The sequence below is a fragment of the Triturus cristatus genome, chromosome 7 (genome assembly GCF_964204655.1).
Source record: "Triturus cristatus chromosome 7, aTriCri1.1, whole genome shotgun sequence".
NCBI classification, from domain to species: Eukaryota; Metazoa; Chordata; class Amphibia; order Caudata; family Salamandridae; genus Triturus; species Triturus cristatus.
Genome location: NC_140590.1, coordinates 722,240,113 through 722,262,938, shown reverse-complemented (window position 1 = coordinate 722,262,938; position 22,826 = coordinate 722,240,113). Strand labels below are relative to the sequence as shown.

At 51.1% G+C, this 22,826-nt stretch overlaps 1 protein-coding gene across 2 annotated transcripts in view; it reads left to right on the top strand.

Moving 5' to 3' along the window:
• RNF213 (ring finger protein 213) overlaps nucleotides 1–22,826 on the top strand; it is a 2,329,248-nt gene that overhangs the window by 2,180,245 nt on the left and 126,177 nt on the right. For both annotated transcript variants that reach the window (XM_085617427.1, XM_085617426.1), the window contains exons 60-61: nucleotides 5,272–5,452; nucleotides 5,958–6,159. In XM_085617427.1, the coding sequence (XP_085473553.1) occupies nucleotides 5,272–5,452; nucleotides 5,958–6,159 (383 nt within the window). The remainder of the gene's footprint in view (nucleotides 1–5,271; nucleotides 5,453–5,957; nucleotides 6,160–22,826) is intronic.

Here is a 22,826-nt window from a genome sequence, read left to right as displayed (position 1 = left end):
AACATGAGTGATCTCAGGTCTCCCCCCTGGTCCTCCGCATGCGAGTCATGAAGACCCTCAGCCTGTGAGTCATGTTCCAAGTCTGTATGGCGGGTGGAGCGCTTATTGTCAAAGTTTAGTTTCGGTTGTTTGGCGTCTTGTTTGCGCATGATTGTATTGGTGCTGTGGGCTTATACAGGAGGTCCAGACCAGAATCAACCTGTCGACGCAACAGGCAAACGCCCGTCCCCTATGTCGCAGAAGCGCAACAGTGCACCCAAGGCGCTCCGGCAATGTCTAATATCACTGCAGCTTGTTCTATGCGCCACTAGGTCTCCAAAGCCGCCTATGGCATATCCCTGCCCTACACACAGGATCAAGCTGCGCAGTTCAGCACAGGCAGGCAGCCAAGTTCCACAGCAATGTCTCAGATTTAGCCGGGCAACGTCGCTCTTAAAACTTTGCGGTATCCACTAGGTCGACGAGCTCTTCATACACGACCTGAGTAAGTCCAGCAACTACAGTGAGCACCCCATCATCACAGCGAGCATTGCCCACAGTCCTGCCTGAGTGCGCCCCTGTGCTACAGGGTCTCAGCTCATTAGACGCAGCCTTCGTATGAAATCACTTAGCCCCTGCATAGCCCCCGACAGGAATCTAGCAAAATACCTCCGCAGGCCCACCACATACCAGGCCGGGAACACCCCCAACTGCTTTTCCTTAAACAAAACAGTTCAGGCACTATTAGCAGCAGGGGCCGCACCTCCACAGAGTTCCACAGGGCCGTTAAAGCAGCTCCCAAAATGGCGGCCTAAGGGTACTCACAAAGCTCTGATGCATTCACAGGTGCTCCTGTGTCAGCGCGGGGGCACAGCAGCAGCACTCAGTCGTCCTTAGCCCCCCCCCTGCCTCCGCTGCACAGGAACGATCGCTATGGCGACGTCCCCATCAAGGTCGGAACGGCCCGAGCATCGCAGAGGCCGCCAGCAGTCGCGGGCGTCACCGACACCGCACCCGGGGTCCGCGTGTCCCAGAGCCTCGCAGGGCCGCCATCGGCCGATCCTCCCGGCCGCCGCACAGTCAGGTGAGCTCCCGATAGAGCTTCTCTTCCCGCTCTAAATTTGGAGCGCGCCAGCCATCTGCATCACCTCCGGAAAGCAGCGAGAGCCCAGCACTCCGGTGCCAGGCCCTTGCCACATCAGCAGCTGCGGTCTTGATTTCAGCTCCGCCCGCCCACAGTTACGCCAGGACACAGCCAGGCCACAGCTACAGAGACACTCGGTGTTCGTCCCGGCACAGGCACGAAGGTGGAGCATCGGGAGTGCAGCATTGGGGTCCCAGCACTACCAGCTCAGGATACAGTAGGTTCCGGCGGTCCAAAACTCACTCTGGGTGCAGGATTAATTAAGGATTTTGTCCCGGCCGGCGGAGCGTGCTCAGAAAGCGGCCATTCCGCTGCGCAGCCGGCCTCCCCCCCCCCCCCCCCCCAAAAATGCCTATACATTAACACCCTGTAGGGTACTATAGTTCCTAGAAGCCAGCGTGATTCAGTCCGTTGCAGGCAAGACACGAACTAACAGCGTGTTGAAGGTGGAATTGATCAGTTATTATTATCACGGAACCCCCTTTTCTTCTACATTACAATTCAGCAGTAATCTAAAGCGCTATAAGAACAGGTCGCATTACCCTAAAATGATGGGGCGTCCCGAAAATAGGGATACCAATAACATAAAATCCTAAGAATTCTGTCCAATCCCGACCAATTCATTCATACCAGTGGAAGTTATAATTAGATGCTCTATTGGCTAAGTGCGGATACTATTATTTAAATTGCATACCGGATCCAACATGGACATGTGTATGCCTTAAACTAGTCCCCAAATTTACAGTCCTGATGAGACCCGGTATCTAGAAGTGGGTCGAAACGCCGTCGACAAACAAAATAAGAGACAGCTCTGACTGAATTACTATATCATTTACAAAACTGTCCTTGTTTAATTTTCTCCAATAACCTGTTTTGTACCTTTACTAAGTGTTTTTTGTTTATTGGTGTTTGTATGGTTATGGTTTCACTGGGGTCACTTTGCACTGTAAATGTAAGAAAAAGAGAGGAGTATTGTACATATGATATGTTTTTATATGTGTTTTGACATTTTGCTAGTTCAATAAAAGACCTCGGCTGAGGCCTTGTAAAATAATTGCTGTGTGTAGGCTTACTGTGTGAATTGTTAACTTTATGTTAACTTGGTGAAAGATTAACTCAAAGACAACTATTGATGTTGTTTGTGATAGAAAATTAATTCCAAATGAGTTCCTTGTGAACATTGTTTTGTAGTACGTTGTACTTACCCGGTTCGCAGGGACATAAGGGTTGCTCTTGTGATTTTGAATATAGTTCCTAGAAGGGCAGGAGTCCAGTCTCTGTCGGCAGGGTACCATATAATCTGATGATAAAGTGAGTATCCAGGCAGGTTTAAAATGAACAGTGAGCGAACAGTGATTTGGTGGGGCTGCAGATCGTGTGCAAGTAAAACCGTCAACAATCGCCAATTTAAAGGACAGGCACCAAACCTGCACCATCTTGATGACAATAATAATTAAAGTTAAGGACGCAACACGAAAATCTTGTAGCGTTGAAATGGCAACCCACTGTCGACAGAGGGATTCTGTGGTAAATATTATGACACTAATATTAGTAGCTCGAGATGATTTTAAATGAACATAAGTAGCTCTTATTACAGAAAAGGTTGGAGACCTCGTATTTACAGCACACAGGAAGACAGTCTCTGCAGATTTTCTAAATCCCCAGGAAGAGTGCTGGTTGTGTCAAATAATTTCTCAGATGTGACAAACAAAAGGAGCAAAGAAAGTCTCGGGCAGGGTTTGGACTGAAAGGCTAAGATGCATGTTGTTGGACAAGGAACTGAGCCATAAAATATTTAGTTTAATGGCAGGATGCTATGCGGATGAGGGGGAGGTGTTATACCAGCACTTGGAGAAAGACATCAGTTTCCAATTGTCTTCTTTAATGGACAGCATCTTTAATTCAGTGCAGTCCTGCCCTTAAGCCACTCCACACTACTGAGTCAGCTTTCTTTTCTATACTTGAACAGCTGAGGAGGCAGACAGAGGAGTTCTCTTTTACTCAGTCTGTCACTTTCAGAATGATATCTCATAGTGCTCTTTTTTCGACTACTAGAAAGGGGTCTCTAGCAGGAGTGGGCAGAATGTTTCCTTCCGCCTGCGGAATATTTTCCTACAAGGCTCCAGAAATGCGAGTGAGATTTGGTAACCCCAAGCACGATTTTCTAATGCGAGTGGTTGCAGTCATAGGGCTGCTTCTCGAGTGGAATTGGGTGCAAACTGTTGCACACAGCATGGTGCAATTCGCACTAATTTTTCAGCAGTATCAAACTATATTGCAATATGAGCAGTGCTACATGCATACTTTCCACCCGCTGGCAGAACTCCATGGACTCTCTTGCATTTTTTCAGTAACTCCATGGAGCTCTGCAGAGTGAAACTCCACAAGTTCTCCCACTCCTAGCCATGAAGTACCTATGGATTTCTTAATGGCCCACACTTTTCTTTTAGCATTTAACCCTAGTGACCCAACTGATTTCCTCAGTTTTCTTAACCCTGATAATACACAATTTGTTGTAAAATTTATATGACACGTCTGGGCATACACCAGAGTACTTTGAAAAGTGCCTTCAGACATTTGTTAGCTGGGCCATGGATAGGTGGCCTAGGGGGAAAACGCATGCCATAACAACGTGGTCGTTACTATGACCGCATTATTTCGCATACCGTTACAACGCAAGTCGGATCAACGACTTGCGTTTTTGGGCAGAAGGTGTTGGATTTAAAATCCAACACCTTCCCTAGTTTCCGCAAAGACTGGAGTTGGAATAGTAAATTATACTATTCCAATATCCAGCGACCCCTAAAAGCAAGTCGTTGTTCTGACTTGCGTTGTAACGGTATGCGAAATAACAACACGGTCGTTGTAACAACCGCATTCTTATGGCATGCGTTGTAATCGCTTGCGAAAAAACATCACATATTCGGCCTAGGGAGAGTGGAGCTCACCCATTCGGGTGCCAACAGTGTAAACCCTGCTAATACTTTGTCGCATAACATTTCAATTTATCATGAAGCTATTTGTTAGCGAGGTTGCAGGTAGTGCAGAATGCTGCTGCATGCCTGATTCTGTGCAGCAGCATCTCACGCATCTCCTCCAAGCATTGACTCCTGGCTTTCTGTGTGGAAGATGACTTTTTAATGTCTATGTTTTGTTCATCGGGCTCAGGCCTACTTATGTCCACTTTATCTGCAGTCTACATTCCATCTGTATAGTTCATCTAGAATTCTTTGATCTTTCACTTGTCATCTGGTGGTAGTTTTCAAATCTGCAGAACCAGGTTTGGTGACTGGTCGGTTTCATTCTTGGCGCCAAACATTGAAAAAGTGTGCAGCTGTTGTGCCTTCAGGTTAGTGATTTACAATTTTTCAAGCTTTGAAGGCTTGGTACTTCTCAACCACTTGTTAGGTGTTTTATGAATGTCATCTTCAGCCACTTCAGTGTCATGGCAGTGATTGAGTAATAGTGCACTTTATAATTCAGTTTCAGACAATTGAATATGAGGCTGAGACAGTCTTTGGGTAAGAGGCATGATTTTTACTTCCTAACAATTTTTGAAAATACTATTGCACAGGAACTGATCCCAAACACCTTAATATGTTCTCATCTTGGCTTCAGGAAAAGGTTGGGAACAATTTCCAATCCTTGCAGTGGTCTTAGGCGTTTACTATAACAAAGTATAATGTGTATTGTTTAAAACGTATGAATTTTCGTGGAAGCTCAGTGGATGTTCTAAGTGGGCAATTATCTAAATAAAGGTAATATTCCGAACTATGATGGGTGGGTCAAGAGATCAGCTCTGTCACCAGCTTTTGTGTCTTACTGTTGTTGAGCAACCCTTGCACACGTGCTGGTCAAATCATTGCTAAGATGCCATTTGCCAAGCACTTGTTCTCTGTGCACCCTCAGTTTATGGAATAGATACTTCATAAGTAACGTGATCTGAGCGAAAGGCAGTTGATGTGTGTTCTTCTACTGGTTATTTATGGCTTTCTTGTGTTATTGTCTATTGTAACAATTAAGTTAATTATGATAAGAATCGGGTAGCCTAGTTGCCTTTACAGGAACCAAAGTTAATCGAAATAAAGGTGGGGATGAGCCTAAAGCATGTTTGTTTCCTATCCTGAAATACATTTGGTCTTTTGCAGGTGAAATTAAACTTCCAAAAGGTGTCTGTGATACTACTCTGACTATGGAAAGTGACTTTGACATCCTGCTTCCTCGCCGGCAGGGACGCGGCCTCTGTGCTACTGCCCTAGTCAGCTACCTAATCAGCATCCACAATGACTTTGTGTACACAGTGGAGAAATATACCAATGAAAGCAGAAAGTATGTGTATTCTCTACCATTGCTTTCTTTTTAAAGCAATAATGTGTTAAAACATGTATTCTGTGTATCCTAAGTGTGTGTAATTGTAATAAATAACTCCTATCAGAGGATTGTGTTTTTACTCAATTACAGTTTTAAGTGTTGGCTTTAAACCTTACGACCTAGCGGCCTCATAGACAATGTGTCCCGATTTAATAGATTTAATTTTATTATAGGGGATCCGACAACATATGAATTAATTAATGACACATCATTAATGAACACAGCTACCAGTACCGTGCAATTCGTAATCATGGCCTAGAATGTCATTATTTCTTTATTGAATCAGTTATCACCTTTCAACATTTCCCGGTTGATTGGTCTTTGCTGTAGGCCAGGGCATTAAAACATACATTTCGAGAGGGAGGTACATGATTTTTTATCAATGAAGAGTGGCTATTAAGCCCCGTCTGCTGTCAGATTAGTCAAAGGTACGTCCTAACCTTAACATTTCTTTCCTCCTCAGATACTCTGTCAGTCCCTCAGAGGTGTCTGACCTACACGTCATCAGTTATGAGGTGGAGAAGGACCTCATCCCGATTATCCTGTCTAACTGCCAGTACAGCATTGAGAGCGGAGGGCAGATGCTGCAGGAGTTTGACTTGGAGAAAATTCAGCGTCAAGTTACCAGCCGGTTCCTCCAGGGAAAACCCATCATTACCATCAAGGTGAGGAAGGAAAATCATAGACCCAACCCTGGAAAAATAAAAACTCTCCAGCATTGGCTAGATTTGCTAGCTTTTTTAATTTGCACTGTATGTTAAGGCTGCTCCTGTTGTACTCCAGAAGTTAGCGTGCATTTTATTTCAGTCTCGTTCTCAAAGGAGGTTACTAGTGTCAACTCATGCTCATTTGAGGATAAATTGGGGTTCGAGGCATATGAGCTGCAGATTACACACTTTTGCATAGATCGCCATCTGGTGTTGGGCCCGGATGTTTGCAGTTTGTTTTTCCTCTTGGAAAGTCTTTGGCAGTCACGAGGTCGGTGACTCCTCCCTTGGTTCGTATTGCGCATGGGCTTCGGCTCCATCCTCACATTGTTTTTTTCCGCCATCGGGCTCGGATGTAATACTTCGCGCTCCGGCTCCGAACATTCCAGTTCGACGATCAAAGCAAATCCTCGCTCTCCGTGGTATTGTTTAAATACTAATCTCCTCAGTCACCTTCTTCTTCGACGTACTTTCGATTCCAGTCATCGACGGCGGCCTTCGGGCCTCTCCAGGCTCCTGTCCCGGCTGAGAGAAAGAACTCCATTCAAGAAGTGCCCTCGATGTGGGTCCAAATTCCCCCACACCGATCTTCATGAGATATGCAACCTCTGCCTCTCCCCTGAACACGAGGCTCGAGACTGTCCCGCCTGCAAGTCTTTTAGATCGAAAAAGACTATTCGAGATCGAAGGGCCAGATGGAAAATGGCGCACTCCTCGACCTCCGTTCCAGTCGACATCTTCGGGGACGACGTCGGAGCTCCGGGACACCAGCATGCCGAAGAGGACCTCGTCAGTGCTTCCGAAGCCGACGACTCGGATGTCGAGGACATCACCCCGGCGCAGAGGGTCGTGAGTAAAATTCCCCCTCCCACACCCGCGCCGACACCCGAAAAGGCTTCGGTCACGCCTTCACCTTCGGGCCTAGGCAAGACCAAAGACACTGCTTCGAACACCCCACCTTCGGGCCCGGTGACAAAGCCAAGTAAGCCTTCCGGCGGCTCGGGCTCGAGCCAGCCTGCCAGCGGTGCCGAAAAACACCCTTCGGCACCGAAGAAAAGATCGGCCTCTACCTCGACACTGAGCTCCACACCAAAGCCCTCGGTGTCGAAACCTAGCCTCTCGGTGCCGACCAAACATCATAAGACCCTCGGCACCGACACTCCCGCGCCGAGGCCTGTATCAGCACCGAACAAAAAATCGGAGGTTCCTAAAAAGCATGGCACAGACAAGCCAAAGAAGCCGTCGGCCCCGAAAACGTCGGCGCCGACCGAACAACCAGTGTTGCAAGAATTTTTTACACCAGACCCTTTACAAAAGACACTTACCAAGGATCCAAAAACTGGACATTTGGCACTTTCTTCTAAAAAGAGATTTTTGGACAGACCAGCTCCACCTCCACCTCCAAAGAGGAAAGACTGTGCTACCTCCCCTTTCAGAGTGCCTTCCCCGCCTCCTCCACCCTCTCCACCTCTGCCCCCTCCACCTTCTCCAACCCTGCCTCATCGCTCTCTGACCCCGTCTCCAGACCATGATGATCAGGGGGACCCATACTATGACCCAGCAGATGTGCCACAGGACCCCACCCCTACGAGATCCCCAGACCCCTGGGATGATTATAATAATCCAGACATCCCAGATGTCCCACAAGATGACCTATATCCATCCAGGCCATCACCACCAGAAGACTCACTAGGTTTTCACCTCCTACTTCAGAGGGCGGCACATTATCACGGGGTAGAGCTACACACTGACCCAGTAGAGGAAGATTTCCTCCTAGATACCTTTGATACAGCGCATAGGTCTACTGCTATACTACCTATGCTCAAAGGGGTAATAAAACATGCGCCAGAGGTTTTTAAAGATCCAGTCAGGGCTAGGGTCCTAAACCCACGTATAGAAAAAAAGTACAAAGCTGCCCCTACAGACCCTGCCTACATCAAAGGGCCAGTGCCACTGGATTCCCTAGTGGTATCCACTGCAAGAAAGAGATCAAATTTCCAGGCGTCAGGCGAAGCACCACCACCCGACAAGGAATCAAAGCTCCTGGACGCATCAGGATAACGCACTGCGTCACAGGCAGCTAACATATGGCGTATCGCCAACACTCAAGCGCTATTGGCCAGATACGACAGGGCGCATTATGATGAGCTAGAAACCATCATGCACCATCTCCCAGAAAAATATAAAAACAGGGCCAATGAACTAATCCAAGAGGGTAAGACCATAACCAATACCTCTATACGCTGTGCCTTACATGCTTCTGACACAGCTTCCAGGGCCATTAAAACCAGTTTCCTACTCCGTCGGCACGCTTGGCTGAGAATGTCCGGCTTTAAACCCGAGGTACAAGCCTCTATATTAAATCACCCGTTCGATCAGGAACATTTATTCGGCCCAAAGATAGATGAGGCCCTCGAGAAGATGAAAAAAGATACAGATACGGCGAACTCCATGGGAGCCCTACAATCACACCCTCCTAGACGCTCCTTTCGCCGCTCTTCCTTTCGTGGCACGGGTAGAGGCTATTCCTCAGATACCGCGTCCACGTCTTACAAATCCCCTCCTCAGTCCACCTTCACAAAAGGTTATCAAAGGGGCGGATATAGAGGAAATAACAATAAAGGCAGAGGCAAAACAAGTACTGCCCGCTATGCCACACTGACTACCCAATGACTTTCCCCTGCTCCCCCCAGACCATCCCACTCCGGTCGGGGGCAGACTACAAAATTTCCTTCACGTCTGGGAGTCTATCACATCAGACAAGTGGGTGACCCAAATTATTCGTTCAGGGTACTGCCTGGAACTCACATCTAGCCCCCCCCCCCCCAACATTCCACCTTGGCGACGCCCAATGTCACAAGAACATTCCACGTTACTAAAGCAGGAGGTGATCTCCCTCCTACAAAAACACGCAATAGAACAGGTTCCCCACGATCAGCAAAATGTAGGAGTCTACTCCCTATATTTTCTGATACCAAAAAGAGACGAGACTCTACGACCTATCCTAGATCTCCGGCCTCTAAACACATACATACATTCAAACCATTTTCACATGGTAACACTTCAGCAGGTACTTCCGCTCCTCTCCCAGAACGACTTTCTCACCACACTGGACTTAAAAGACGCGTACTTTCACATTCCGGTACATCATGCCCACAGAAAGTACCTCAGATTCGTAGTGGACGGGCAACACTACCAGTTCAAGGTGCTCCCATTCGGGGTCACAACAGCACCATGGGTATTTACCAAGTGCCTAGCGGTAGTGGCGGCACACCTCAGAAGACAGCACATTCATGTCTTCCCGTATCTGGACGACTGGCTCATAAAAACCGCGTCCTACAACCAATGCGTACACCACACCGCCAATACAATCCAGCTACTGCACCAACTAGGCTTCACGGTGAACCACCAAAAGTCCCAGTTAACACCATCCCACATAAAACAATACTTCGGTGCCACCATAGACACCTCAAAAGCTATTGCCTACCCCAATCCAGCAAGGATCGCAAGCATTCAAGCTTTGCGTCAAAAATTCATACTTCAACACTCCCTCCCAGCAAGGGTGTTTATGCAACTGATAGGGATGATGGCCTCTTGCATTTTTATAGTACCTCATGCAAGACTCCAGATGCGTCCACTCCAGGAGTGCTTAGCGCGCCAATGGAACCAGGCCCAGGGGCAACTGAAAGATCTGGTGTTGGTAGACGGTCGCACCCATCGCTCTCTGCAGTGGTGGAACACCACAAATCTTTCCAGAGGTCGACCGTTCCTGGACCCGGTTCAACAAATAACCCTGACAACAGATGCATCGCTCTCCGGCTGGGGAGCTCATCTACTACACCTCACAGTGCAGGGCACATGGACACCACAACAAAAGTTACTCCACATCAATCATCTGGAGCTACTGGCAATCTTTCTAGCCCTAAAATCCTTTCACACACAGATTTTAGGCAAGGCAGTCCTTATCCGCACAGACAACATGACCGCCATGTACTACATCCAAAAACAAGGCGGCACACACTCTCCGCAACTCTCTCAACTAGCACAGAGCATATGGAGATGGGCAATTCCACACAAAATCTTTCTCCTAGCCCAGCATGTCCCAGGAGTCCAGAACACCATGGCAGATCTGCTCAGCAGACAGACTCAGCAGATCCACGAGTGGGAACTTCACCCGCAGGTTCTTCACCCGTTCTTTCAGATGTGGGGGCATCCACAAATAGATCTATTCGCCACCCACGAAAACAAAAAATGCCCAAACTTCGCCGCCAGATACCCACACCCATTGTCCAAAGGCAATGCGATATGGATGAACTGGTCAGGCAAATTTGCATACGCTTTTCCACCTCTCCCACTAATTCCATTAGTGGTGCGAAAGCTACAACAGCACTCCCTCACACTCATTCTAGTAGCTCCAACATGGGCCAGACAACCATGGTGCTGGAACTCTCAGTAGTGCCACACCAAAAATAACACCTCTCACCATGCCTCCTAACCCAGAACCATGGAGAGATCAGACACCCGGACCCAGCTCAGCTCAACCTTGCAATCTGGCTCCTGAAATCCTAGAATTCGGATACCTTAACCTTCCCCCCGACTGTATGAACGTCATCAGAGAAGCTAGACGCCCTACCACTAGAGCCTGCTACGCTGCCAAGTGGAAAAGATTTGTTGTTTATTGCCATAACAACGCAATCAACCCTCTAGACGCATCTATACAGCACATCATATGCTACTTACTACACCTACAAAGATGTAACCTAGCATATACATCCATTCGGCTACACCTCGCAGCAATTGCCGCTTACTTACAAAACAGACAGCACCTATCACTTTTCAGAGTGCCTGCCATTAAAGCCTTCATGGAAGCCCTAAAACGAATAATTCCCCCCAGGGTGCCACCCTCACCTGTGTGGAACTTAAATATAGTGCTCACAAGGCTAATGGGACCACCTTTTGAACCCTTGCATAAATGCGAGCTGCAATTCCTCACATGGAAAACAGCTTTCCTTGTAGCCATCACCTCCCTTAGAAGGGTCAGTGAAATACAAGCACTTACTATACAAGAACCTTTTCTCCAAATGTACCCGAACAAGGTTGTTCTCCGTACCAACCCAAAATTCCTACCCAAAGTCATCTCACCCTTTCATCTAAACCAATCGGTAGGATTACCGGTTTTTTTCTCGCAACCTCAAACTGTTGCAGAAAGGGCTCTACACACACTGGATGTTAAAAGGGCCTTACTTTACTACATCCAGAGAACACAAACTTTCAGAAAGACAAAGCAACTGTTTGTCTCTTTCTCTCCACCTCATAAAGGCAACCCCATCTCTAAATCAGGGATAGCTAGGTGGATTGTAAAATGCATACAGATTTGCTACCACAAAGCAAAACGCACGCTATCTGTTCCCCCTAAAGCCCACTCTACAAGAAAGATAGGGGCTTCTATGGCTTTTCTAGGGAACATTCCATTAGATGATATCTGAAAGGCAGCTACATGGTCAACAACGCACACTTTCACTAAACATTACTGTGTAGATGTGCAAACCAAGCAACAAGCTAGTGTGGGCCAGGCTGTACAAAAACACTATTTCAAACCACTGCAACAGATACCGGTGGTCGCCGCTAAGGTTGGGAACTGCTATATAGTCTATGCAAAAGTGTGTAATCTGCAGCTCATATGCCTCGAACGGAATATGCTACTTACCAGTATGCATCTGTTCTTGGCATGTAGAGCTGCAGATCTACACACGCCCACCCGCCTCCCCGGCTACCTGTATCTGTTCCAGTCTATCTTATTTAGATACAACACACATGGGTTTCTTCACTGTTATTACTACGCTCCATCTTTCCCTGTTGGCGAAAAACAATCTGAGGATGGAGCCGAAGCCCATGCGCAATACGAACCAAGGGAGGAGTCACCGACCTCGTGACTTCCAAAGACTTTCCAAGAGGAAAAACAAACTGCAAACATCCGGGCCCAACACCAGATGGCGATCTATGCAAAAGTGTGTAGATCTGCAGCTCTACATGCCAAGAACAGATGCATACTGGTAAGTAGCATATTCCTCATTACAAAGTAAGGCAATCCTTTCACAAATGTAAGTTTTTTAATATGCTGAAAGGTTCCTGGGTTAATTTCCCAGGCCTTCGGGCTACTGGTTTCATGCACTAGGAGCATGTCTAGTTTTCTCAGAAATTTCATTTTGAAAGCCTCAGATAGTGATACAGAAAAGCTCTCTTTTGAGAATACGTAGCCAGCAGTCAGGAAAACATTGCTCTGGAAAATCCTTCTGAACAATCCAATCTGAAAGAAACACGTTAGTTAGATTCCTCACCTTAGAATATCCCCAGGCGTCAGACTGGATCCGGAAGATTTTTCGTCAGCAATACCCCTTGCGCGTCGCTAGGCGTCGTCTGCGGCTCCGCGTCCGTCGTCGGCGTCGTGCGCCGGGATGACGTCGTCGGAGTACTTAGACGCCGCCCTCGCGCGCTGACGTCAGTTCTTCTTTTTTCCGCGCCAGTAAGCGCAGATCCGGGAGAGCTACCCCTTTTAGTCTTTTTTGACTAAATTTTTTTGATCATTTTTGATCCTTGTCTGTCGACATCTGGTGCCGGTAGGATGCCTGGGTTCAAGGCTTGCGAAGATTGTCATCGACTGATGTCGGTGACCGATCACCACCGCCGGTGCCTCTACTGCTTAGGCCTCGACCACGACGCGGAGTCGTGCAACGACTGTCAGGCCCTGACTTCGAAGGCTAGGCGGGAGCGGTCCAGCAAGCTTCTCGAGCTTCGCCACTCGGCTCCGCGTCGTGCGCGATCCCGGTCCAGGAGGAGGTCCAAGGATCGCTCGCGGAGCCCTAGCCGACGCCACCATCGCTCGTCGGGCTCCAAGTCGTCGGGTAAGTCCAAACACTCTAAGAAGTCCAAGCGGCGACATCGCTCTTCGGACTCCCCTCGCCGGTCGCGCGACTCGGCCGAGGGTCCAAGTGGTTCCACCCCCGCGGCTCCGGCGGAGCCGCAGGCGCCGCGTCCGCCCCCATACCTTCCGGTCCCTGGGGCTGACGCGGCGCCGGCGGAGATCAGTGCCTTCCTCTCGGCCATGAGGAGCCTGGCCCCGCCGTCGACGCCCGCTGGCGCGCCTTCGGGCCCCGCGGACTCGACTGGGCGACCTCGCGTGCCGGCGGCTCCGGCCCCGGCGCCGTCGACGACTCCGGTCTCGACGCCGCAGGTCCCCGCGGGGCCCTTGCCTGGGCCCCAGTCGACGCCGGTTGACCTTGTCACTCCTCCACCGGCGCCGACGCCTGAACCACCGACGCCGTCACCGGCGCCGCCGACGCCCCGGTTTAGCCCTCATCCGGACCCGACGCCGACACGGCGTCCGCCGACGCCGCATCCGACGCCGCTTGAGACCTACCATCTCTACAGTCCGGTTCCGATCATTCCTCCTGTTTATCAGGAATCGGAAGAAGGGGGCGACTGGGAGGGGTTCGAGGACCCTCTGGCTGTTCAGTCACAGCTTTCTCAGGACTGGGCAGATGAACTGGGGGAGGCCAGCGGGCTGGACACCTCGCCAGACGCTGGATTCACTTCTCCTCCGACCGTGGCTTCGGAGGAGGGTGCAGCATTTTCTGTGGTGCTGCGCAAGGTGGCTGAGGCCCTTGGGCTCGAGTTGCCTGCCGTGGCTGTGAGGACCAACATCCTCACTGAGGTGCTTCAAACCTCAGCAAGCTCCACTGAGCCTCTGCTGCCGTTCAACGAGGCCCTCACTGACGTTCTGCAGGGCACCTGGTCCAAGCCCTCCACAGTTCCTCCTGTGGATAGGAACGTTGCCAGGCGCCACCGCCCTGCTCCGGGCGACCCCAGTTTCCTGTCCCAACACCCCACCCCCGAGAGTCTGGTTATCCAGGCCTCTACTTCCCAATCCTCCTTCCCGACCGCTCCGCCGGACCGGGATTCCAAGAGACTCGAGCAGTTTGGCAAGAAACTGTTCTCGTCCCTTAGTTTGGGCCTGCGGTCCTTAAATACCGCCTGTCTCTTGGACCGTTATTCCCATTCCCTGTGGGGTACGGTGGAGGACGTGCTGCCCCTGTGTCCGGAGGAGGTCCGGACGCGTCTTACCCAGGCTTTGGCCGATGGGAGGGATGCAGCACGGCACGCCATACGATGTGGGCTTGACACCACGGATTCGCTAGGTCGGGCGATTTCCACCACGGTGGCGCTCCGCCGCCACGCCTGGATGCGGTCCACGTCATTTTCCGGGGATGTCCAGAACACCCTCATGGACATGCCCTTTGATGGCACTCGCCTGTTTGGTGAGAAGGCGGACAGTGCGCTGAACCGCTTTAAGGACTCCCGGGCTACGGCCAAGTCCTTGGGCCTCTCGGCTCCGCGGGCGCACACCTCCGCTTTTCGCCCCTTTCGTGGCCAAGGAAGGGGCGCCTCCTCACGTCCGCAAAGCCACCAGCCGCAGACCCAACCTGCGCGCGGTCGCGGACGTGGCTTCCGCCGTGGCGGAAATGGAGGCCGACGTGGTCAGCCCACATCCACCCCGGCAGCATCCGCCTCAAAGCCTTCCTAGTCCGAGCTTTCAGGCCCATACCACGCCAGTGGGCGGCAGAGTTCGCCATCACCTGCTCCACTGGCGGTCCATAACATCGGACAGGTGGGTGCTGCAAATCGTCCGAAGGGGCTACTCCCTCCCCTTCGAGACGACCCCTCCAGCCATGCCACCGCAGCACCACCGTATCTCGGGGGCTCATTTGGATCTTCTCCGCGAGGAAGTTTCGGCTCTCTTGGCCAAGGGGGCCGTCGAGCGCGTTCCGAGTCCAGAAGTAGGTCGTGGTTGTTATTCCCACTACTTTCTGGTTCCCAAGAAGGGCAAGGGGGGCCTGCGCCCTATCTTGGACCTCCGGAACGTCAATGCCTTCCTCCGAAAGGAAAGTTTCAAGATGCTAACGTTGGCTCAGGTTTTAGCTGCCCTAGACCCTGGAGACTGGATGGTAGCGTTGGACTTGCAGGACGCATATTTCCATATCCCCGTCCTGCCGGCCCACCGGCGTTACCTGCGGTTCACGGTGGGCCAAGAGCACTTTCAGTTTACCGTGCTCCCCTTCGGCCTCACCAGTGCCCCTCGGGTGTTCACGAAAGTGATGGCGGTGGTCGCAGCTCATCTGCGCAGATCAGGGGTTCCAGTCTTCCCCTATCTCGACGACTGGTTGTTGAAGGCGGGCTCGCCCCAGGCAGTCGTCTCCCACCTCCAGACTACGGCGGATCTCCTGCATTTGCTGGGGTTTTCCATCAACGTGCCGAAGTCACACCTGAGTCCCTCTCAGAAGCTCCTCTTCATCGGAGCGGTTCTCGATTCGGCGCAGTTCCGGGTCCATCCACCGGAACAGCGGGTCCGGGATATACAGGCTCTGATTCCCATCTTTCGGCCTCTATCCCGGGTTTCGGTCAGGCTAGTGTTGCGGCTTCTGGGGCTGATGGCCTCCTGCATCCTACTAGTGCATCACGCCAGGCGGCGCATGCGGGCTCTGCAGTGGGACCTGAAGTTTCAGTGGGCCCAGCATCACGGCAACCTGTCCGACCATGTCTTGATCTCGGAGGGCACTGCACAGCAGTTGCAGTGGTGGCTCACGGACCGCGAGTGGGTCAAGGGCAAGAGCCTCTCCCTTCCCCAACCGGAGCATGTCGTAGTGACGGATGCGTCCCTCCTGGGATGGGGTGGCCATATGGGAGAGGCGGAGATCAGAGGCCTCTGGTCTCCGGCGGAGTCTCGTCTCCACATCAACCTGTTGGAGTTGAGAGCGATCCGGCTTGCACTGAAAGCCTTCCTTCCCTCTGTCAGGGGAAGTGTCGTGCAGGTGTTCACGGACAACACCACCGCCATGTGGTATTGCAACAAACAGGGCGGGGTGGGGTCGTGGACCCTTTGTCAGGAGGCTCTGCGCCTCTGGACGTGGCTGGAACACCAGGGCGTCACCCTAGTGGTTCAACATCTGGCGGGCTCTCTGAACGCCAGAGCAGACGAACTCAGCCGCCGGTGCATGATGGATCACGAATGGCGTCTGAACTCCGAAGTGGCGCATGGTCTCTTTCAGCAGTGGGGAGAGCCTTGGTTAGATCTATTCGCCACCGAAGAGAACGCGCAATGTCAGCAGTTCTGCGCGTTGGAATTTCCAAGGCGGCACTCGCTCGGCGACGCTTTTCGTCACAAGTGGAGTTGCGGTCTGTTGTACGCCTTTCCGCCTATACCACTTCTGCCCAGAGTGCTGAAGAAGATCAGGCACGACCGGGCCCAAGTCATCTTGGTGGCTCCGGATTGGGCACGAAGATACTGGTATCCCGAGCTACTCAGTATGTTGACCGATCCCCCGATACGTCTGCCCCTTCGGGAGGATCTTCTGTCGCAGCAGCAGGGGACGGTCCTCCACCCGAACCTGTCCAGCCTCCACCTCCATGCGTGGAGATTGAGCGGCGGCAGTTGATGCCATTTGACTTGCCTCCTGAAGTCTGTGATGTCATTCTGGCAGCCAGGCGTCCCTCCACAAAGACGGTATACGCCTGCCGGTGGAACAAATTTGTGGCATGGTGCACAGCAAAGGCTGTGGATCCCCTTTCCGCCCCTCTTTCTGAGGTTCTCCTCTTTCTTCTTTCTTTGGCCCGGCAGGGCTCTGCCCTGGGCACCCTGAAAGGTTATCTTGCTGCCATCTCCGCCTTCTTGCGGCTTCCTGATCAGCCTTCTCTTTGAAAGTCCCCTGTAGTTACACGCATTACTCACACGTTCCCTCCTGTCCCTTTTGTAATGCCTCAGTGGGACTTGAATCTTGTTCTCACATTTCTGATGTGCGCTCCCTTTGAGCCTCTTCATAATTGTCCTCTTCGTCTGCTGACGCTTAAGACTGCTTTTCTGGTAGCCATCTCCTCGGCTAGACGGGTGAGTGAGCTCCAGGTTTTATCATCAAAGCCTCCTTTTCTCTCTGTTCATCCGGACAAGGTTGTCCTTCGGCCTCGTCCCTCCTTTCTTCCGAAAGTGGTGACCCCCTTTCATCTTGGGCAGTCTGTCACCTTGCCCACCTTCTTTCCGCCTCCGCATCCTTCCAAAGAGGAAGAGAGGCTCCACCGTCTGGACCCAAAACGTGCGCTCTCCTTTTATCTGGACCGCACAAAGCAGTTCCGGGTGGACGACCAACTTTTCGTTGGATACGTGGGTGCTAAGAAGGGAAAAGCTGTGCACAAACGGGCCATCTCTCGGTGGGTCGTTTTGTGCATCAAAATTTGTTATTCCTTGGCAAAAAAGGACCCTCCTGTTGGGCTGCGCGCCCATTCTACTCGGGCCACGGCGGCTACTACTGCTTTGGGACGGGGTGTCCCTTTGCAGGACATCTGTCAGGCGGCAACGTGGGCTTCGCTACACACGTTTGCCAGGCATTATTGCCTTGACAACCAAGTCCGGAGGGATGGCTTCTTTGGCTGTTCTGGAGGCCTCTGGAGAGAGTTTGGCGCCGCCCTCACGCCCGGTGTCGCCAGAGGTATTGTTGCCAGTGCCCCCCTTGGAATTTGTGGAGCCTCCTCAGGAGCTCCCAGATCCTGCAGGCTCTTCGCCTCCCCAGGAGCCCCATCAGGATCCTCATTATTCATCCTTCCGTGGGGCATTGGTCGCACCCTCAGTGTCTTGGGAGGGTCAGCTTACAACCCTCCCCCAATGATGAGTTGTTGTCCCATCCGTGGAGGGCTACCGAGGCTAGTGCAGCTTTTTTGAGAGTAGTCTCATTGGCCCCTCGCATTTTAAACATGCACCCCCTTCTGCCCCCTTGTCTTTGGTTTCCTTGCTCGAGGTCCTTCACAGTGGGTATGGGAATGTGGAGCCGCTTCTACCCTTTGAGGCTTCACTTTATGATACACTTTTGGGTACCTGGGCTCGGCGTGCTTCAGGTGAACCGGTAGCTCGTTCAGTTTTGCACTGCCACCGACCAGCTCCACATGATCCTGTTTGTCTTTTTGTGCACGCTAATGTGCAGGGGTGTGTGTTGCAGACTGCCTTTCCTTCCCTGCCCACACTAACACTTCCTCCCTCTCGGGAGATCAGATGGCTTGAGTCATGAGGTAGGAACATCTTTGCATCCACAAGTGCGGCCCTACGGTCCTTAAATACAGTGTGTGTTTTGGCTCGGTCTACCTCTGCCCTGTGGGACTCCTCTGAGGGTGCTCGCGTTGATCTCCTTCCCCTCCTCCGGGATGGCCGCGACCTTGCCGAATTCACAATCCGCTCAACCTTAGATACTGCGGATTCTTTGGGCAGAGCTATGGCGGGTCCTGTTGCCTTAAGGCGTCAAGCTTGGTTGCGAGATAGCTTCTTCCCTGAAAATATCCGGGAGCGACTGGTTGACTTACCCTTTGATGGGGTTTTACTGTTTGATGCTCATGCCAAATCGGCGGTTCAACGGCTCCTTGCGGGTTTTCGTCCTCCGAATTAGGTTTTCTTAGGCCTGTCTTCCATGGTGGTACTTTTTCATTTTGCATCCTTTTGATGCGCTCTGTGTTTTACATGCGCAGTGAGCCTTACGTCTTCTTTTTCTGTGGTCAAGGGTGATTACCCCTTTTATTGGTATCCCTTGGATGCGTTTTGCTTTAAACTGACTGTGGGCCTGCTCTGGCTGTGTTCCACAGGTTGGTGTGTCTGGTCCTCTGACTGTGGTATTGAGCTGTTGGTTCAGCTCGGTAATGTCATACGGCTCGGAACTCATGTTCATGGGTTTGGTCGTTACTTGGCACTTTTGGCTTACCTTTATTGCCCTAAGAGCTGTTCCCCGTTGTTTGGGGTGTGCATACTCCATGTGGGGTACTTGTATGCTATTATATAGCTCTGCTTATCTCACCTGGGCTTGGAGATCCTGTGGGCTCCATGTGTCGCTTGGTGGTCCGTTATACGGTGTTCTATGTTTTTCCCTGGTGCCATCTCCTTGCGCCATGGTCATCCTGCCCGTTGCCTGTTACACCTCCTTGGGAAGTTTCTTGATCTCCTCTTCAATAGCGGCTCCTACCTGCCCTTACTGCACTAGGTATTCAACGATATGGACATGTTCATGCTCCTGGCGTGTTCCTTCTCTACATATTTTTGGGTTTATACATTTATGTATGCATGCCTGTTGCCTTGGTATTCCTCTTCCTACGTCGCCACCTCTATTCGAGGCTGCAAGGTCTGGACCAGTATCTCCATGTGTTGGGGAGCTTTTCTGAGTTGTTGGAAGTTGCCCATGGGTTCCTCCTTGCTTCCGCTTACTGGGGTGATTTCCCAATTTGACAAATGCCCCCTTTTTGGTGTTCAACACTGTACGTTTCTTTTCTGGAGTGTTTGGTCTCGGATTCTGAGGCTCTTCCCACGATTTGTTACCATGGTGTTTTTGGCCACTTCCTTCGGATATGCCTTTTTTCCAAATTATCACCTACTATTGTTAAAGCTACGCCTGCGGGACAGCTCTTCTGATGGCAATGGTCCTTGACTACTGCCTGCAAGTCTATATTGTGGGTTGTTTCTCACTTTGGCTTCATACTGTCCGATCGGGCACTTTTATGCTTCTTGGGTAAGCCACTTTAAGGTCTTTGTGGCCGTTTGCCTGCTGCATGTTTCTACCTGCTTCGGCGGGTTTAAAATTGATGCATTTGCCCTATTTTCGCCTTTTTGGGATTGGGTGTGCACTTGGTGTGTTTCTTCTCCCGTCGGCTATTCCCAACGCATTGCTCAGGTTCTAGCTCTTGTCTTGGGCTTTTGGCACCGGCTCCTTCAGCCTTCCTTCTATAGGCTTGTCTGTTAGGCTCTTGTTGCATCTCTTCAGGTTCTTTTCGAGCTTGGGTCGGTGTCCTCATCGCGCGCCATTAAGCAGAGAGTGGTCCTTCTTCCTCTCTCTTTCTTTGCTCTGGTATATGGCTCATACGGTTCTACCTGTCATTATTTTACGGGTATGGTATAGCGACCTTCTGGCATTTTTAGGATATCTACCATCCCGTTATTTCTGCTGTTCCGAGCTGCTTGGGTTGCTGTTTGGCTGTTCCGCCACAGCCTCCCCCCTTTATCCGTCACTCTGTTGCCGGATCCACTGCAGCGAATCTTGGACATTCAGATTATTATACCAAAGTTTTGGGCTCAATCCTGGGCTCCGGCACGGACAGTTCTGAGGCTTCTTGTATTCTTGGTCTTGTTAATCCTGCTGGTAGAACTTGCTTGCTAGTCAGTCAAAAGTAACTTTATTCGGTCCAAATAAGACCATAAAAGTAAAAGAAATATAAAAAAATACATTCAGTATTTCACACAAAAAATAAAAGCATTCCAAGTACTTTGACGATACACCGCTCATATCAATAGGAACATAAACATTCAAACAACTTTCTTAACCTCAAAGATGAGGCAAGAAAGCAAGCTATAACATACGTGGAATATGCGTCCAGGAGTGACTGTAGGTACATTAAGCCAGGCTTTACTTGAAGAAAGTGCAAAGTTTCAGTGATGAAATTAAAAACATCCTTCTGGGGGTCTCATAAAAACAACTACAACAAAAACAAAGTGCAATAGGACCTTGGGTGAAAAGTTGTCAGAAGTACAGGGACTTAACTTTGTACAAAGCAAACACAAGGAGAACTGAGGTGGCGAAGTGAGCTAAAGAACGATGATGGATTCAACCCAGATCTGTGACTGGGGGTGAGTGTCTGAAAAGTTTCAGCGCTCCATCCATCATCTCCTTGTGTTTGCACTTAACTTTGTACACCAGACATCACGTTTGGGAAAGAATAACAACATGTGGAACTGGACAAACCTGAATCTAGTGAGGAGAAATCTCTGTTAAACATTAACAGTGGTGAGCAAATAGGGCTCAATGACAAGACCAGTTTGGATCAGTGCATAGCCATGAACCATGGGTTTTTCCTACTCAATAGCTTTCCTGTCATATGACCTCCACTGCAAAAAGTTGTCCCTGGTCCAGCCAATGTCAGCTTTAGAGATGGAAGAGGGCGAGTCAAACAGATAAGGCCTGCCTAACCTAGGAACGGTGTCCCTAATTTATATCAACCATTTGATTGAACCCCACCCATCAAGCTTCAGACAGTCCTTAATTATTTCTCTGCATAGATGGTTTTCCAGTCATACTCAGATGTTAAGCCATCTAATTAGGGGGAAGCATGCAATAGAGTCTGAAAGATAGGGCAACCCAAGTTCCTCATGGACCATAAAAACAGGGGTAGCAGATGGAACCGCCAGTAGGCACCTACAAAAGCCATTTTCGGCCAAGTGGAGTTCCCTCAGTTTGATAGCCATACGTCACTACCATAAGTAGCTACTGGAACAGATTTGACCATGTAAATGTATTTATTTTATTTATCTGATAGAGACATCTAGCCGCAGATTCTTTAACTTAGAATATCCCTAGGCGTCAGACTGGATCCGGATTTCTTTTGCAGCAGCTCCTCTGCGCGCCAGGGGACGGCGCCACACGACCCCGCCCTTACGCTGTCCACGTACGTGACTTCAGCGAGGTCATATAAGTCCCTCCCTGCGCGCTGATGTCAGTTTCCTTCTTTTCCACATGCAACGCGGATGCTGAGTGAGCGGTTCCTCTTGCCTGTTTTTAGGCCTCCTTGTCGATGCTTCGCATCAGGAACAGTGTGCGATGCTTCGGGCTTTAAAACTTGTAATTCCTGTTCGCGGCAGATGTCCGCGATGGACCAGCATCTTATTTGTATGTGGTGTCTGGGCGAGCACCATGACTCCACGGACTGCGAAGCCTGCCAACACCTGAAGCCGAAGTCTCGGCGGGAGCGCCGTATGAAGCTTCTCTCGGCACGGCTGTCCCGGTCGGAGTCGTCTCGCCACCGGCCTCTTCATCAACGGCAGGTCCCTCTACTGTCCGGTTCTGCCGTCGTTCGCCCTGCGGGGCCTTCGTTCACCACTTTGTAAGTCGAGGCGCTTGTCGCCGAGATCTTCGACCTCCCCTTATTCTGTTGTCAGGGGCACTGGTTCCCAGAACATTCCAGACATGCGCGCCCAACATTTGCCCCCCCATCTGCCCTTTCCGTGTGTGGGGGCGACTCGGGCCCAGATGAAGGCATATGCTGTGGCTCTGCAGGCCTCCCTTGGGTCTTCTCCCGTTCCTGGGGCATCCTCGGGGCCTCCGCTTCTTGTGGGATCTCCGACGGACTCGCCGGCGGGTTCGCCCCTGGTGCCAATTGAGCCTTTACCCCCCCAGGAACGTCAGAGATGTGGTGCCGTTAGGGCGCGGCCCGGTTGGGTCCCCCTCTACGGTCCACGTGGAGTCGTTAGGGCGCGGCCCACCTGGGTCCCCCTCTACGACCCACGGCGCATAACCCCGCTGGGCTCCCTGTGGCACCGCAGGTGGTTGCTGGTGCTCATAGCCCTGCCTTGAGCACACCCCGGACTTCCGGGCAGGCAGTCGCCAGTCCGGAGCCGGGGTTGGTGCCGTACCAGCACCAGAGGCTCGGCTCCACCTCCGCTTCTTTCTCCGGAGTCGGAGCCTGTCATGCATGACGCATGTCGTTTTGGCGCTGTGTTGACGCCGAGTTGTGGACTCTTCTCTAGAGGCCTCTGGAGAAAAGTTTGGCGCTGCCCTCTC